The sequence below is a fragment of the Carcharodon carcharias genome, chromosome 4 (assembly GCF_017639515.1).
Source record: "Carcharodon carcharias isolate sCarCar2 chromosome 4, sCarCar2.pri, whole genome shotgun sequence".
NCBI classification, from domain to species: domain Eukaryota; kingdom Metazoa; phylum Chordata; class Chondrichthyes; order Lamniformes; family Lamnidae; genus Carcharodon; species Carcharodon carcharias.
In genome coordinates this window covers 67,314,836-67,332,579 of record NC_054470.1, presented here as the reverse complement: position 1 = coordinate 67,332,579, position 17,744 = coordinate 67,314,836, and the positions used below count along the sequence as shown (strand labels likewise).

At 44.5% G+C, this 17,744-nt stretch overlaps 1 protein-coding gene across 3 annotated transcripts in view; it reads right to left on the bottom strand.

Moving 5' to 3' along the window:
• The window catches only part of rest (RE1-silencing transcription factor), a 49,648-nt gene extending 33,459 nt beyond the window's left edge, over nucleotides 1-16,189 (bottom strand). For 2 of the 3 annotated variants that reach the window (XM_041185911.1, XM_041185913.1), the window contains exons 1-2: nucleotides 16,043-16,189; nucleotides 13,353-14,224 (exon numbers count right to left, since the gene is read on the bottom strand). In XM_041185911.1, the coding sequence (XP_041041845.1) occupies nucleotides 13,353-14,214 (862 nt within the window). In that variant the 5' untranslated portion in view covers nucleotides 14,215-14,224; nucleotides 16,043-16,189. Of the gene's footprint in view, nucleotides 1-13,352; nucleotides 14,225-14,548; nucleotides 14,605-16,042 lie in introns of those variants that run through there. The other variant, XM_041185912.1, reaches the window with a different exon arrangement.
• Between the last annotated feature and the right edge of the window lie 1,555 nt (nucleotides 16,190-17,744).

Sequence of the window (17,744 nt, the reverse complement as noted above, 5' to 3'; positions counted from 1 at the left end):
CCAGGATGTTGCCTGGGCTGGAGAGTTTTAGTTATTAGGAGAGATTGGATAGACTGGGGTTATTTTCCCTGGAGCAGAGGAGGGACATGATTGAGATACATAAAATTATGAGGGGCATAGACAGGCTAGACAGGAAGGAACTTTTCTCCTTGGTGGAGGGATCAATAACCAGGGGGCATAGATTTAAGGTAAGGGGCAGGAGGTTTAGAGGGGACGTGAGGAAGAACTTTTTTCACCCAGAGGGCAGTGGGAATCTAGAACTCACTGCCTGAAAGGGTGGTAGAAGCAGATACCCTCAAAACATTTAAGAAGTACTTGGATGTGCACTTGCGATGCCATGGCTATGGGCCTAATGCTGGAGAATGGGATTAGAATAGTTTGGTACTTATTTGACCAGCTCAGACTCGATGGGCCAAAGAGCCTTTTTCTGTGCTGTAGACCTCTATGACTCTATGAGACCAAAACTGCTCACAATACTTCAGGTGCAGTCTCACCAAGGCTCTGCATAATTGCAGTAAGACATCTTTATTCCTATACTCAAATCTTATTGTAATAAAGGCCAACTTACCATTTGACTTTTTAATTGCTTGCTGTACCTGAATGTTAGCTTTCAAGGACGTATGAACAAGTGCACTAAGTCCTTTTGAAGTTCATCACTTCCCAATCTCTCACCATTTAAGAAATACTCTGCATTTCTGTTTTTCCTACCAAAGTGGATAACCTCACATTTCTCCACATTGTATTTCATATTATGTTACGTACCAGATATATGCCAACTTATATTTACATAGCCCATTTAATGTAGGTAAATATGCCAAGATGCTTCACATGGCTGTAAAACATCAAAAATTAAACAGAGCCAAAAGAGACAATAGGACAGGTGACTAAAAGCTTAGTCAAATAGGTACATGTTAAGCAAGGTCTTAAAGGAAGGAGACACAAGTGAGGAAATTCCAGAACTTTGGGCCTAGACAGCCAAAGGCACGTTGCCAACAGGGGGCAAAGGAAATGTGGGATACATAAGTAGTTAGTGTTGGACAGTCTCATGGCCAGTGGCAGTTGGAGATATAGGGAAGATAGGGTCATGGAGGCTTTGGAACATGAGGTTGAGAATTTTAAATTTAAGGCATTGGTGGACCGAGAGTCAATGTAGGTCAGAACATTGGAATGTCTTACTTTCTAAATAAATGAGGCAAAACTTATGCAGTACACAATTTGATAGATCTAGTCTGTAATTAGAACTGTTATCAGCAATAATTTTAGTGAGAACTGTATGCAACAGGTTGAATCTTATGTGGGAGAAGTTTGTTACTCAGTGCATCTAACTCCACAAGCATCAATGATTACAACTTTTATTTACAAAAAGTGTCCCCTTATAAAGGGCAGCTGCTTTTTAGTGGTAAAATGCTGAACTTTTCATCAAAAATCAGAACTCCAAGCCTACTTAACCCAGTGAAACTGCCTCGTAACAGAAGTCACCAGTCCTCTGGTTCAGGTTTAGAAGGGGCAGGAAGAAGCCTCAGCTCTTGTCCTTTGTACAGAACTGGCATTCAGTCATCAATATTATTTAAAATATCAGCAGGTGAAGGAGAGGGAGGGAAGTAAGAACATCAGACATTTTGTAGAGGCTGTTGTCACCAACACTAGGTAAGTCTTGTTGCACACCAGCTACAATAATGCAGGTTTTAGTGAGAAGATCCATCTACAAGCAGGGAGAAAACAAACTCTGGTGAACAGTAACATAAACAATAGTCCATCCTCTGGCACCTTGTTGAAATGCCATTTGAGAGCCACAAAGGTCACTAACAGCAGGCAATCCACGTAACTGGTATATCACAGCTGGATGTGAATTAATGTCCATTGGCATCCATCCAGAGCCTGGGGTAACTAGAAATTGATCAGGTCAATCTTTTCCTCCCTAATTAAGAGGCTAATATTAACTGTAGCACTCCTACTGTTGCTTTGTCTGATATCAGCTAAATCAGCAAATTAGGAGATTGAAACAAGGGCATTTCTGGTCGCTACAGTTTAAGGCACTCAAAATCAGCTGTTAAATTACAAACTAGCTGTTAAATTACTAAGTTTATGCAAGAATTGCTATAAAAGGATCAAATCTCATTCCATTTGGATCAGTCATCTTGAATCAATTTCTTGAAGGGTGCATGAACATATCCATAGTTTAACAAGCATCACTATTTAAATTCAAAGGTGAATCAGTCCTTAAGGAAAGTGCATCAAATTACACACACTCACCTCTAAAATTTTTTGACCAGAACATAAATCAAAAATAAGAAACAGTCAGCCATCAGTGCCACTGGAAGATCGGCATTGATGGGAAGACAAGGTCATAGAGGGATTGGAACATGAAGTTGAGAATTTTAAATTTAAGGCATTGGTGTTATGCTCCCAATCCATGAGGCCCAGCAGAAGATGTGGCCTTATGTTAAGAACATCCATGATCATGTTTTGAAATTTTTGACCATTTGACTGTGGGCAGATTTTGGCAACATTTATATTCTTTAATTATACTCAACTCAAAGAATTAAACTCTTATATTGGAATAGCTTTATTCATTTGAGCAAGGGATAACTGCCATGGAATTCACATCTACAACATCAGCTGCAAGGAATTTGCAGTTCAAAGGAAAGTAACCCAGATAGACATCAACTCAATATGCAGAGCTGGCACTCCAGTCTGCAAGAGGTCTTGTAGTGCCATGGGTAGCGTCCCTGCCTCTGAGTCAGAAGCTCCAGGACTTGATGGCCAAGGAAGATGCATTCATAATGCAGCCAAACAGATTGAGTATCAACCTGAAAATCCTCCCAACACCAACAGCAGGCGGTAAGAGCAGGAGGGATCTCCAGTCAGCAATGTGATGTAAAGAAAGTTGGAGCCTCTACCATCACATTCAAAGCTCCAGACTACAACATAAATGTGAAAGTGCATGTTGCCACAACAACTCAGACTCTAAGTGATCTTTAACATACACACATCAGTCTGCAGTCACTGGGGTTCTCTGATGTTGGAAACCATCTAATTCTGCAGCTGAAATATTACTCCTGAGAAAGAAATCACTCAGTCTGGTACAAGCATCGTCCTGGATGTCAATCCAGTATTTAGAGGCCATATTCCAGTCTCCGATTGTCAGGACTGTCTGCTATTGAGATTGAACACTTCACCTTCTGACTCAGAGATGGGAATGCTACCAGTAAGCCAAAGCTCACTCCTTGACAGGGGTAGTGTACGTAATTTCTCCCTTTTTAATCACTTGTTGTTCCCTACATTCCCTCCCTTCCCAAACCATAAAAAGACAGTTTAGAAAGCTGATTGTATAGATGTACATATCAGCAACAAGTAGCTCCATGCTGCTCAGCTGTCATTTCAGTACTGCCAGTGTAGAAAATTCAATGCTTATTATTCCAGTCTTGAACACCCCTGAATGGATTCAAGGACTGAAAATGATGTCCAGAGGGCAATTTTAGAACCTGGTGCTGTGAGGCAACAGACAACGTGCTTCTCTGTGTACTGTACTGCTTTATCAATAGAAAGGAATACAACATTAAAAAATTCAGACTGGACGAAGGCTTATATGTCAGCAGTTAAAAATTGATGCTCTGGGAAGTACAAAATATTAAAATCTGGGTAGACAGGATTTGGAATTAAAAAAAGAGAAAGAGATCAATAGCCTGCATGTATCCTTAGGGAAAAAGGAAAAGCAGCTCACTTGGATGAATAAGAAAAAATTCAGAAACATATTAAAAACGTGATCAGAAAGGCCAAGAGCGCCCTGGAAAAAATGCAAAGGAACTGAGGTTTAGCACAGTTGTAAAAACAAATCTCTCTTCACCCCCAACAACAAAAGGGCATTAAGGAAAGCTATGATGAATTCTGGAGCCAAGTGTTTCTGAGCGAAGCTGAACTGAGCATAGTCAGTTCAGTTTTTGTCAGCAGGTTGTTGCTGAACAGGTGGCCCTTAGTAATACTATTCACAACTCCTCCAAATAATCTGGTGAGAATGCAAAGGCTGATAGGAGAGCAATTACCTGGGTAAGATATATCATGATTTTTGGGAAAAAGGAATGCTGTACCTGGTCAATTGCCCGCATTGTCAGATAGATACGTAGCCTATACTGAAATAGTTTGGCTTGTTAAGCAGGTCTTCAGCACCACAGATGAGATGTTGGCAGGGTTTATAATCTTTACTGTGTCCTATGTATTGAGCTGGTTCATAATATTAAATGAGTGAATCCAATTGTCTGGACATGGGCAACAATGACATTGGGAACCTCAGGTTGAGGCTGAGTAGGATAGTTTGTTTGGCACTTTTAGCTCTGAATGTGCTTACAAACAGTTCAACCATGCCTCTTGCACTTACTTGCTTACTAGTCTCTGCCGTGGTTAAACTTGGGGGTATTGTCTGAGCTGCTTCCTCCCATTTTTTCTATTCATTCACAGGGTGTGGACTTTGCTGGCTGGGCCAGTATTTATTGCCCACTCTTAGTTGCCATTGAGAAGGTGGTGGTGGTGGTGGTGAGCTGCCTTCTTGAACCGCTGCAGTCCACATGGTGTAGGTACACCCACAGTGCTGTTAGGAAGGGAGTTCCAGGATTTTGTCCCAGTGACAGTGAAGGAACGGCAACATATTTCCAAGTCGGGATGGCTAGTGACTTGGAGGGGAACTTCCAGGTGGTGGTGTTCCCATCTATCTGCTGCCCTTGTCCTTCTAGATGGTAGTGGTCATGGGTTTGGAGGATGCTGTCTACGGAGCCTTGGTGAATTCCTGCAGTGCATCTTGTAGATGGTACACACTGCTACTACTGTGCATCAGTGGTGGAAGGAGTGAATGTTTGTGGATGGGGTGCCACTCAAGTGGGCTGCTTTGTCCTGGACGGTGTCAAGCTCCTCGAGTGTTGTAGGAGCTGCACTCATCCACTTTCAATACAGCACTGCTCTGATCTACTGATAGTAGAATCACTTAGCTGTCTCTATAACATGCAGCTTCTGCCATTTAGTATGCTGTCATCCATGTTGCAGTTTAGCAAGTTTGTACACAATTAAAGGGATGTGTGATACAAGAATTCATTACCCATTTTGATGGGGATCGAGGAATGTACTGGACTTTGAAGCTACATAATGTAAAGGCAGTTTTCAACTGCCAGATCTGTTGTTAGTCTCTCCCTAGCACAGTAGTAGTGCCACTTTACCCAATGAAGTGCCCCCACTGTGAAGATCAAACTTTTACCTTCACAAGGGTCATACAGTGTTTATTATTATCGATGTTATCACAGAAGTTGTGCCTATGACATTAGAATGGTACAGATGAGATCACATCTTATTCCCCCATGTTGGATCCCTTACAACCTGAAACAGGCAGTTTGGCAGCCATATCCTTCAGGATTCAGCCAGGTGAGATGCAGGCAAATGTTCCTCTATTTTTACTTTGTTATGTATGGCTTGTTCGTTGCACTATGCAGGCCCTTCAAGATTGCTGCACAGCTGTGCTCGCACACATCTTAAGGGAAATATTGGTTGTGTCCAGCATATCCCGGATTGCTGCGTGACCTCTCACCTGCACAATTTAAAGGGTAGATTGGCCAGTGGTAATACCAGGACCCACTTTGTGGAGGATACTGAAGTCCCCACCTAGAATAAATTTAATGTTCTTGCCTCCCTCAGATCATACCCCAGATGGTGCAGTACTGATTCATGTGGGAGAGGTAGTAATCAGAAGGCTTCTTCAACATTGTTTGACTAGATTTCATTGCATCTGGAGGAAACATCAGGTGCCTCCTGGAGTCACCTCCACTATTACCTGACTGTTGCTGGAACGTCAAATAGCCAGGATGGTAATGAAGAAATTTAGAATGTTCTGTAAGGCCGTTTCTCATCCAGCATGTGGGACAACCCTCCAAACTTGAGCATCAGATATCAGATTTTGGTGAAGAGGGCAAGATCAAATAAACTGGGAATGCCTGAATGTTATCTTGAAACAATGTCTGGGTCCATCTTGAGTTTCCTGGGTAATTTAAGAGTCAAACACATACAGTGGAACTGGGATCACATGTAACCAGGTCAGATCTGGTGTGGGTAGCAGCTTCCCTTTCCTAGAGGGCATCAGTGAATCAGTTGAGTTTTTGTGACAACCAGAAACTTTCATGCCATTTTTTCTACTGCTAGCAGAGGTTTAATGAATCAAATTTCACAATGGAGCTCATACTAGTCCAATACCATATCAATAAGGCTACTATTAGCTCATGTTTATCACAAAATATGTGGACGGTCTTTCCACTAATCCAAAGACATTTTTTTAGAAAAGTCAATTTTTTCCTGAAAATTCACCATGCAAGTTCCAGCAGTCAGTCAATCCATCCCACCCTATTGGCTGAGCATAATTTCAAGGCTATTTTTGCACTTTTGTTTCAATTTTCAACATTTATTGAATCAATTAACACATTAGCAATGGAATATTTCAGTCGGATTTATAATGGTTAAGCAGAAGGAGGTCATCTTCAACTCTGGCTTTTCACAACATATTTCTTCACACATTCGTGATTAATTTTTTTCTTTGCTTTTAAAGAATCATGGATCATGCATTTTTGTCACCCTGTGAGAAAACATCATCTAATCACACAGTGTAAGGTAAACAAGCAAGAAGGGAAATTAGGAGACTCATCTTCACCATTCTAATGTCACAGGCACAACTTCACTTATTTCTTTACTTAGCCTCTGCACTTAGGTGATTTCAATCTTCATTTCCTTGCTAACTTCTTCTCTCTAGACTTCTTCCTTTATTCCCTGAAGTTTGTCTGTTACAATCCAACCCTTATCCTAACAGGTTAGTACCTTGTCCTTTTCAGAGCAGCTCACTCTTTTCCAATCCACTTGCCTCTCCTTTCAAATCTTTGCCAACTGCCCCCTTCCACATAAGCTCCATCCTGAGTATTTCGCCACGATATTCTCCCTTACTTCTTCACTTAGCCTGTGCACTTAGGTGATTTCAATCTTCATTTCCTTGCCATCTTGTTCTCTCCAGACTTCTTCCATATAGTCCTCCTACTTATATGGCTTCTCCACTTCCATGGTCTCAATCAATGACAAGGTATCTCCATCCACTTCCTTGTATACCTCTCAAGTCACATCACTACAAGCTTCTTCAACCCCACTTTCCCAAGCCCTGGAAAAAGGCTTCGTCCCAGCACCCACCCACCATTACTCCACATTGCTTACAACCACACTCTCAAACTATGTTCTGCCTAGGCTTTAGTCTTTTGTTTGCCTGGAAGTCTTTGCATCTGTTCATTCCCACCCTTCTATTTTTGATAAAAGCAAATTACTGCGGATGCTGGAAATCTGAAATAAAAACACAAAATTCTGGAAATCTGACAGCATCTGTGGGGAGTTAACGTTGAGTCCATATAACCCTTCTTCAGAGCTAAGGAAAAGTAGAAATAGTATAAATTTGTACTGTTTAGGGGGGGGAGGTGTGGCGCTGGAGAAGCTGGATAGAAGGCCAGTGATAGGTGGGGGCTAAGGAGAGATTGGCAATGTTGTCATGGTCAAAAAGACAAAATAAGTATTAATGGTAGTGGTTAAGGACTAAAGAAGGTGCTGACAGTGACATAAAGGTAAGAAAGCAGAATGTTTTAATAGCAGAACAAGGGTCAGCGCTCTGTGGAAGGACATGGATAAGTAACAGATGGCTCTTATGGCGGTGGGGGGAGGGGGCGGTGGTTGGGGAAAAAAGGACCAACAAAAAGAGATATAAAAGGGGCTAAAACAATGAATAAATTAATAAAAATGAAAATAAAAATAAATAAAAGTAAGTAGAAAAAAATAAATTTTAAAAAGGGGTGGAGATAGAGGAGAGAGTTCATGGTCTGAAGTTGTTGAACTCAATGTTAAGTCCGGAAAGCTGTAAAGTGCCTAACCGGAAGATGAGGTGCTGTTCCTCCAGTTTGTGTTGAGCTTCACTGGAACATTGCAGCAGGCCAAGGACGGACATGTGGGCATGAGATCAGGATGGTGTGTTGAAATGGCAAGCGGCCGGAAGGTCTGGGTCATGCTTGCGGACAGACCGAAGGTGTCCTGCAAAGCGATCACCAAATCTGCGTTTGGCTTCCCCAATGTAGAGAAGACCACATTGGGAGCAGCAAATGCAGAAGATCAAATTGAAGGAGGTGCAAGTGAAATGCTGCTTCACCTGAATCGAGCGTTTGGACCCTTGGACGATGAGGAGGGCGAAGCAAAGGGGCAGGTGTTGCACCTTCTGTGATTCCATGGGAAGGTGCCGTGGGAAGGGGATGAGGTGTTAGGGATGATGGAGGACTGGACCAGGGTGTCTCGGAGTGAACGGTCCCTATGGAATGCTGATGGGGATGTGAGGGGAAGATGTGTTTGGTGATGGCATCATGCTTAAGTTGGTGGAAATGGCGGAGGATGATCCTTTGAATGCGGAGGTTGGTGGAATGAAAAGTTAGGACAAGGGGTCCCTATCATGGTTTTGGGAGGGAGGGGAAGGTGTGAGTGTGTGTTTCTCTCTCCACAGATGCTGTCAACTCTTCAGCTGCTTCATTAATGACCTTCCTTCCATCATTAGGTCAGAAGTGGAGATGTTCGCTGATGATTGCACGATGTCCAGCACCATTCACAACTCCTCAGATACTGAAGCAGTCCATATCAAAATGCAGCAAGACCTGGACAATATCCAGGCTTGGGCTGACAAATGGCAAGTAACATACGCGCCACACAAGTGTCAGGCAATGACCATCTCCAACAAGAGAGAATCCAACCATCGCGTCTTGATGTTCAATGACATTGCCTCACTGAATCCCCCACTATCAACATCCTGGTGGTTACCATTGACCAGAAACTGAACTGGACTAGCCATATAAATACTGTGGCTACAATAGCAGGTCAGAGACTAGGAATCGTGCGGTGAATAACTCGCCTCCTGACTCCCCAAAGGCTGTCCACCATCTACAAGGCACAAGTCAGGAGTGTAATGGAATACTCCCCACTTGCCTGGAGGAGTGCAGCTCCTACAACACTCAAGCTGGACACCGTCCAGGACAAAACAGCCCGCTTGATCGGCACCACATCCACAAACATTCACTCCCTCCACCACTGACACACAGTAGCAGCTGTGTATACCATCTACAAGGTGCACTGCAGGAATTCACCAAGGTTCCTTAGACAGCACCTTCCAAACCCATGACCACTACCACTGAGAAGGACAAGAGCAGCAAGAACACCACCACCTGGAAGTTCCCCTCCAAGTCACTCACCATCCTGACTTGGAAATATATCGCCGCTTCCTTCAGACGTGGGTCAAAATCCTGGAAATCCCTTCCTAACAGCACTGTGGGTGTACCTTCACCACATGGACTGCAGCGGTTCAAGGCAGCAACTCAACACCACCTTCTCAAGGTCAACTAGGGATGGACAATAAATGCTGGCCCAGCCAGCGAGGCGCACATCCCATGAATGAATTTAAAAAAACTCTGCTTATCGCTCCACAGGTGCTGCCCATTCTGCTTCTCAGTCCACAGGTGCTGCCAACTCTGCTTCTCGCTCCACAGGTGCTGTCAGATCTGCTCAGCTTTTGAAGCATTTTCTGTTTTTATTGATATTTTTGATGTCTTATTCCCAGCAAAGCTTTCATCATCTCCCATCCTAATCATCCATCCAGTAAAGGGCCCACATTCCAAATCTCGAATACTAATTGAGAGCACCTGGTGCAAAGTTAACCCCAGGGTCTGATTGTCTACTACCAAGCTCTCCTTAAATCCCTCTCACCTGCCCCATACACCTTTAGGCTTGGGGACATTTTAGGATTTCTTCATCTACAAGACAGGAGATTCTGTTCAGTTGGCTTTCTTTATTCCCCGTTCCCTTGCACACCTCCTCCCAGTCCTATACGTACATTTGTGTCTCTGTCTGTGCGTGCGTGTGCGTCAATTGGATTACAGCCAGCTGGTCTAAAGGCTTTGATGTATAGAACAGAAGTAGGTTTGAAATGTTAATTAGGTAAACATGGCAGCAATTTGCATTTTTCTTGAAACAAACTAGTGTAGTTTAGAAACAAAAACAGAATTACCTGGAAAAACTCAGCAGGTCTGGCAGCATCGGCGGAGAAGAAAAGAGTTGACGTTTCGAGTCTTCATGACCCTTCGACAGAACTTGAGGTCGAGTCCAAGAAAAGGACTCGAACTCAAGTTCTGTCGAAGGGTCATGAGGACTCGAAACGTCAACTCTTTTCTTCTCCGCCGATGCTGCCAGACCTGCTGAGTTTTTCCAGGTAATTCTGTTTTTGTAGTGTAGTTTAGATTCAAAGAGAGGGCGTGAAATATTACATCTAACCAGATGAAGCCCAGAAACAGTGTGTTTGTTTATTTTTCCCAAGGATCACTAATAAAGTGGGTATTATGAAAAGGTCTTATTATTAGAAGAGGTAAAGTTCAAAAGACAGTGATACAATGAAAATTTGCATTCAAAGAGGAAAATATGTATAAAGGAAGAAAAGGCTGTTGGTAAAAAGAAGAGGGATTCTAAGATCTAAAGCCTCCAGCCTGTAAGCCTCAAGCCGCTGTCTGCAAGGACCCAGAGCTTAAAGAAAAAATGCCACTATCCAGACTGTGCTTTGTCGGGGGTCAATTTAAATCTATGTTTTACTGTTGTCTTAACAGAGGTTAACTATGATTAAGATTAATTAAGAAATTTTTGTAGTTATTACAGTAGTAATTTTGTAGGCATATGTATGTGCTTACAATCTTTCTTGTATTAAAACCTCTTGAGACTCTGTGGTCTTATTACTACTGAATTCAAAGCCTGCATCTCAAAACATACAAATTGCAAAAATTGGTTATGACAATTGTTTCAAGTTTCCCTCTGAGATTTGAACAGCTCAGCATTTACCATCGGCTGTGTCATAACAATAGCTTCCAGTTCAGAAAAGCTTCAGATTTTAAGTCCCATGTTAGCCTCATCCCTCCCCCATACAAAGCTATCCTCTAGAACTCACCATTCCTCTGACTCTGGGCACTTGTGCACTCCAACCTACCCTTCCCTCATTGGTAGCCTTGTCTTAATTGCCTAGATACCACTTTCTGGAAGACCTTCCTTAAATTCCCCCACCTCCTTCTTCTTGTTTAAGATCTTCCTATTAATAAATCAGATCGGTAGACCAAGTTTTTTAAATTTTTCTTGTCTCCTTTTTCTTGTGAGAAGTGTATCAAAATATTTAATCTACCTTAAAAACACTACATAAATGCAATTTGCTGCTGCTATTTTATTTCTCTCAAATCTGGAGTGGATCTTACAAACTTCTGTAAAAGGGCTCATCATGCAATCAGATGATCAACGTATTGATAAGCTTTATAGGGGTAGAGTTCACATTTAGTTGTGCTGGATTTTTCAGCACAATTTGCAAATAAATAAAAAAATTTAAAAGCAAATTATATTTAGCACAAATCAAGTTTTTGCCATCTTTGTGTTAGTTTAAATACATTGTGCTAGAAGCTGGCCATGTCCCTTTGTTGAGTTGGGAGTTCTTAACTGTGTTCATCTGCAGGCCTTCACGAAGGCTCTAAACATTAAATTGATTCGATGGATGCAAGGGCCCAAATATGCATGATTTAAGAACTTTTGGTTGTTTTTTTTAATTCACTATGAAACTGACTACTGTACGCCAATGTAACTTGTAAATATTTCTACATATTTTAAAATTCATTTTCAGTAATTTAAAATTGGGCTACCCAAAGGTGATGGATTGAGTGATTAAAAATGCTCATTTTATGATAAACCCATTTGCAGCTGCGTTAATCAAAATGCACCAAGTTACCACTCAATATATCAAGAAATAATTCTTAAAGCAGATTTTTTTTTATTAATTATGTTTTAACTGCTGCCTGATTGCTTTGGTTCATAGCAGATTTAAAGCCCAAAGTGAAAACTCTGTCCCATAACTGTCAAGCAAAAATGCAGAAAACTGTACCAATGATTGATAATTTAACTTGCTGAGCCAACTTTTCAATTCATAGAATGTTATCCAGCTGTGTGCATCACTTCTTCAGTACAGAGTGGGCCACCATACAGCTTATTCATACTCCTATGCAGATTTAGAGAGGTTTCTAACATGCAAACGTTTAATTTCATTATATTGCAAAACTATAATCACTTAGAACTAACCTCAATGCAACACATTTAAACAGACTGTAGAAAGATTAATCCAAGTTCAAGATGAGAAGACCCTGCAGTATCTGTTATCTTTAAGACAACATACTAGAACGTATTCATACAATAACTCAAAATTTCATTAACTAATTGGCAACAAACCACAACTTTAAAAAGCCAAATAAAAGACAACTACATTACTTTGAAATAAGGCCTTGTAAACTCTTGCATGTCAATATAAAAGATCTCAGGTGCTATTTTGACTTTCTGAAATCCTGGCTAATATTTTCCCCTTACCCAACATCACTAAACAGATTATCTTGGTCACTTTTCTCATTGCTGTTTTCAGTACCTTGCTGCATTCAAACTGCCTTCTGCATTTCCTACCTAACAAGAGTGACTATGCTTGACTGGCTGTAAAGCATTTTAGGACATCTTGAAGTGCAATCTAAAGCGGGTCTTTCTTACTTTTATATCACTCACCACCTTCTGCCAATTCTGCAACTGTTTCATAAGGATCCCAAATAAGCCTCTATGCTGAAATTATTCTGCAGCATTATACATAAGCATTTTGTACGTAAGTATTTTAAAGATTGAAATAAACACCTATGCTGATGCTGCAATAAAATGTAAGGCAATAATCTCCAAATCTATTTTTGAACCTACCCCTACTAATTTGACCACTGTACCTTATTTTTGGCAGGAAGAGATTAATGCCTTTTAAACACTGCACCTACTTGGCTCATTCAGCAGCACACTTGCCCAAGTCTAGCATCAGTCAAGGATTTGAGCAAATAATCTAGACTGACACTCAGAACTGCTGCACTGTTGGTGCTGTCTTCTGAATGAGACATTAAACCAATAGCCCACCAACCTGATGTAAAAGATCCTCAGCACTAATTCAAGAGTTCTCTTAGTGTCATAACAACATTCCTGTATTAAGCACCACCACCAAGCCGATCATTCATTTCATTTGTTAGATTTTTTTGGACTTTGCTGTGTGTGCAAATTGGCAGACGCACTGCCTACATAGCAACTGTGACCACACTTGAAACAACTCATTGCTTTCATGGGGTGTGATAAAAGTGTTACTTAAACGTAAGTTACTTCTTTGAAAATCTAGTATCAATCGAATCCCACATAGCCTCACAACTTTCTTTCAAGGACTAATGAAGCCATACCTGTGTGTGTTCGCATATGCTGCACGTAATTGTTCTTCCTGTCGGAGAAATAAGAGCATTGTGAACAAGTATAAACCTTGCGGGGAAAGTGGTTCCGCAAATGCTTTTTCCAGTGATATTCACTGACAGTAGTGTACGTGCAGATGGTACATTTATAAACTTTCTCATTTTCTCCAACTTTGTCGTGGTGTTTTAGATGTGCCAAATAATGATCGTATCGGTTTGTGTTATATCCACATCTATCGCAGCGAATGGGGCCTTTAGAAATATCAGTCTCTTCAGGAAGAGGATCTGGAACTTTGGATTTGGTTTGCTTTTCTGCATTTTCCTCAACAATAAACTTTTTGGCACTATGTACTTTGATGTGATGCACAAACTCCACCTCGGACTCCGCTTCATACTGGCAGGGGCGACAGCGAAATGGTTTGGATTTTTTCCCCTTGTCGGCTAAGCTCTCCTGATTCACTACTTCTGTTGAATCTGTGCCCGAGTCACAAGTATCTTGGGAAGAACTCTCAGAACTGTCCTTTGTTGCGCTACTTGACAGAACTGAATTTTCTGCACTTAGACTTTCAGATTGCAATGCATCGTTCATGTCAGTTCTCAAATCATCTTCGTTGTCCGATAAATTGTCATTTACTGTTTTCAATTCTGCCATCTGCCTATCCTCCCCATGGTAATCGTAACAGCTTATGTCACCAGTTAAGGCAACATTTGCCAACATAACTAGCTGTGGTGCTGCTGTCAAGTCATTCTTGGAAAGATAATTAAGCCCACATATTTCCTCATCTGAGGAAATTCCAACACTGGAGCGAGAAAACATACTGGTCCCACTAGATTGCTCGAGCACTTGTGCAGCCATCTTTGATTTTCTGTGTGTAAAAGCACAAAATGAACTGTAAATAAATTGGCTGTTGACCCAATCCAAATTAAAACCTGACAAGAAAAATATTTCATTATTTTATCAATTTAGTTACAGTTTTGCACCAAGAAGCTTGTGCAATGGTTAAGCAACTTGAGGTTGTACAGCTATATTTATGTAGTTAATGGCAAATACCTAATTGCTTCAAACAACACTGTACACACTTATTAAATGGAAAGAAAACTTTGTTTATTTGTGACAACTTTGGATCACTTACTGAGGGTCAATGTAAAGGAAAACTTGAGATTAAACGCAATTTGAGAAAATTAGTCACCATGAGTTCAACAAAATGATGCTCATTTAAGTCTTAGGCACCAGCATACAGTTATACATTTATAGAGAACGATCAAAGTTTCAAACTTCTCAGCAATGACTTCTCAAGATGCGAGCTTCCAGCTATTTTAGAAAAGCCAAAGTGCTACATTTTCTGAAGGAAAGACTGGGAGTGGGGAGCAGGATGAAGGGGCTTCGCCTAGCGGCCACAGGGGAAGGGGAAGGGGAAGGGGAGGGGGCGGGCGCGGGCAAGGAGTAGGGAGGGGGCACTCGCGGGCACGGGGAGGGGTGGTGGACTCGACAGGGAGAGCAGGTGGCTGAGAGAGGCGGTGGTGCTGGCTCCTGTTCTGGCCAAGGGCGAGGGTGCAGGCCCCTGCTGCAGCCGGGGGCAGGGGGCGAGTGAGCAGGCTCCCACTCTGGCTAGGGGTAGGGGTGAGGGCATGGGTGATGCGCGAGGGCATGGGCTCCAGCCCCGGCCTGGGGTAGGGGCGAAGGCGCAGGCTCCAGCTCCGGCCTGGGGCGAGGGGGTAGGCTCCCGCTTTGCTAGGGGAGGGCAGGTGTGCTGGGTCCCGATCCAGCGGGATGAGCAAAGCGCGGGCTTCTGGGGTGGCGCAGGGTGAGGGAGAGCTCCAGGGGAAGGGTGGGGTTCTGGGGCAGCGCGGGCAGAGCGCCGGGTCGCGGGCGCGGTGCGGGGTCCCGGGCGCGGTGCGGGGTCCCGGGGCGGCGCGGGCGCAGTGCGGGGTCCCGGGGCGGCGCGGGCGCAGTGCGGGATCCCGGGCGGAGTGTGGGGTCCCGGGGCGGCGCGGGCGCAGTGCGGGGTCCCGGGGCGGCGCGGGCGCAGTGCGGGGTCCCGGGGCGGCGCGGGCGCAGTGCGGGGTCCCGGGGCGGCGCGGGCGCAGTGCGGGGTCCCGGGGCGGCGCGGGCGCAGTGCGGGGTCCCGGGGCGGCGCGGGCGGAGTGCGGGGTCCCGGGGCGGCGCGGGCGGAGTGCGGGGTCCCGGGGCGGCGTGGGCGGAGTGCGGGGTCCCGGGGCGGCGCGGGGGCAGAGTGCGGGGTCCCGCGGCGGCGCGGGCGGAGTGCGAAGTCCCGGGGCGGCGGGGTCTCTGCTGCCCTCACATCCCCTCCCTCCCCCGCGGGGCCGACATGTTGATTCCAGAACCGCTCGCTGTCCAGACCAAGTGGGTTAGTGGGGGGATGGTTCGGGTGGTGGGGGTTTAGCTATTGGTTGTGGAAGAGACGGGGCGGCCCCACACCCCCGAAAGAAGTCTTTGAGGAGAGGCTGGGGTGAGGGGATAGATAATCGGGGGCCGCTGCTCCCGCTCGCTGGGATGAAGTTGTTGGGTTGGCGGGGGGTGGGGGAGTTGTTCGGCTCCGGCCGGGCCTGCTCGGCGATCAACCCTGGACAGCGCCCTGGAGCTGCAGCCACCTTCGGCCCGCTCCCCCTTCTCTCGAGTGAAGAATCGAGCTGCTTTCAGCTGCTGCCTGGCCTCCTCTCACCTGCAACCAGGCCCTGGCCCAGCGGCTGTCGCTTTGCTGTTCTCCCCGCCTCACATTCCTTCACATCGAGCGGCCAAGACAAACTTTCAGCCCCAACTCCAGCAACAGGTCTGGCGTCCGCACAGGCCACTGACGTCAGCGCGCCGTCCCAGGCACAGCTGTCAGCACAGCCCCTCATCCGCTTAATTAGGACGGTGCAGCTCCGGCTCTCGAGATTACCCCCATCCGCTTCGACAGGACGGCGCAGATTCGTCTTTTGAGATCACCCCCCTCCCCTTAAACAGGACAGTGTAACCCCAGCTGTAGGGATCACCAGCCATCCACTTAAACAGGAGGGTGCAGCTCTGGCTGCATTTTGGGAGGACTAACACGGCAAGGGAATACACGATGAATGGTAGGACCCTAAGAAGTACAGAGGATCTGAGGGACATTAGTGTACATGTTCATAGATTTCTGAAGGCAGCAGCACAGATAGAAAAGGTGGTTAAGAAGGCATATAGGATACTTGCTTTTATTAGCTGAGGCATAGAATATAAGAGCAGGGACATTATGTTGGAGCTGTATAAAACACTAGTTAGGCCACAACTGGAGTACTGTGTGCAGTTTTGGTCGCCATGCAATAAGGAAGGATGTGATTGCACTGGAGGGGGTGTAGAGGATATTCACCAGGATGATGCCTGGGCTGGAGCATTTCGGCTATGAAGAGAGACTGGATAGGCTAGGGTTGTTTTCCTTAGAGCAGAGAAGGCTGACAGGGGACCTGATCGAGATATACAAAATTATGAGGGGCATAGATAAGTAAGATAAGGAAGAAACTTCTCCCCTTAGTGGAGGTGTCAATAACCAGGGGGCATAGATTTAAGGTAAGGGGCAGGAAGTTTAGAGGGATTTCAGGAACTTTCTTTTCACCCAAAGGGTGGTTGGAGTCTGGAATGCACTGCCTAAGGGAGTGGCAGAGACAGAAGGAGTACTTAGATGTGCACTTGAAATGCCATAGCATACAGGGCTACGGGCCAAGTGCTGGAAAATGGGATTAGAATAGATAGGTGCTTGATAACTGGCATGGACACGATGGGCCAAAGGGCCTGTTTGTGTGCTATATAATTCTGACTCTATGACTACCCCCTTAAACAGGACGATCCAGTTCCAGGTACAGGGATCACCCCTCAACCACTTATACAGGGTAGTGCTGCTCCAGGTATAGGGATCACCCTCTGCCCCCACTCCTTAAACAAGACTGTGGAGCTCCAGCTATTGGTATCACCACCGCCATCCCTTAAACAGGATGGTGCATCTCCATCATATGTAACAACCTTCATCCACTTGAACAGGACAGTGCAGCTCCAAGTATAGGGATCACACCCCATCTCCATTAAACCTCCACCTCCCCACCTTCCTAACACCCAATTCGTTTAAATCATAGTCCATGTTTATGGCCAGGACACTGGTTCCAGCCCACCACTCTTTGAGTTAGGTGTTTAATTCTCTAATCTGCTTGACCATATGTCAAATGGCACATGGCTTAGCTAACAGTCCAAGGATGATTACCAGACATGATTGAAATGGATTTTCTGTGTTTTAATTAGGATTTAAAGAGGAGAGTGGAGCTCCGGGTATAGGGATCACCTCAGCTCCTCCCAACCCCTCCTCAAACAGAACAGTGCAGCTTCCGTTTCAGGACCATTCACATCACACACCGCAC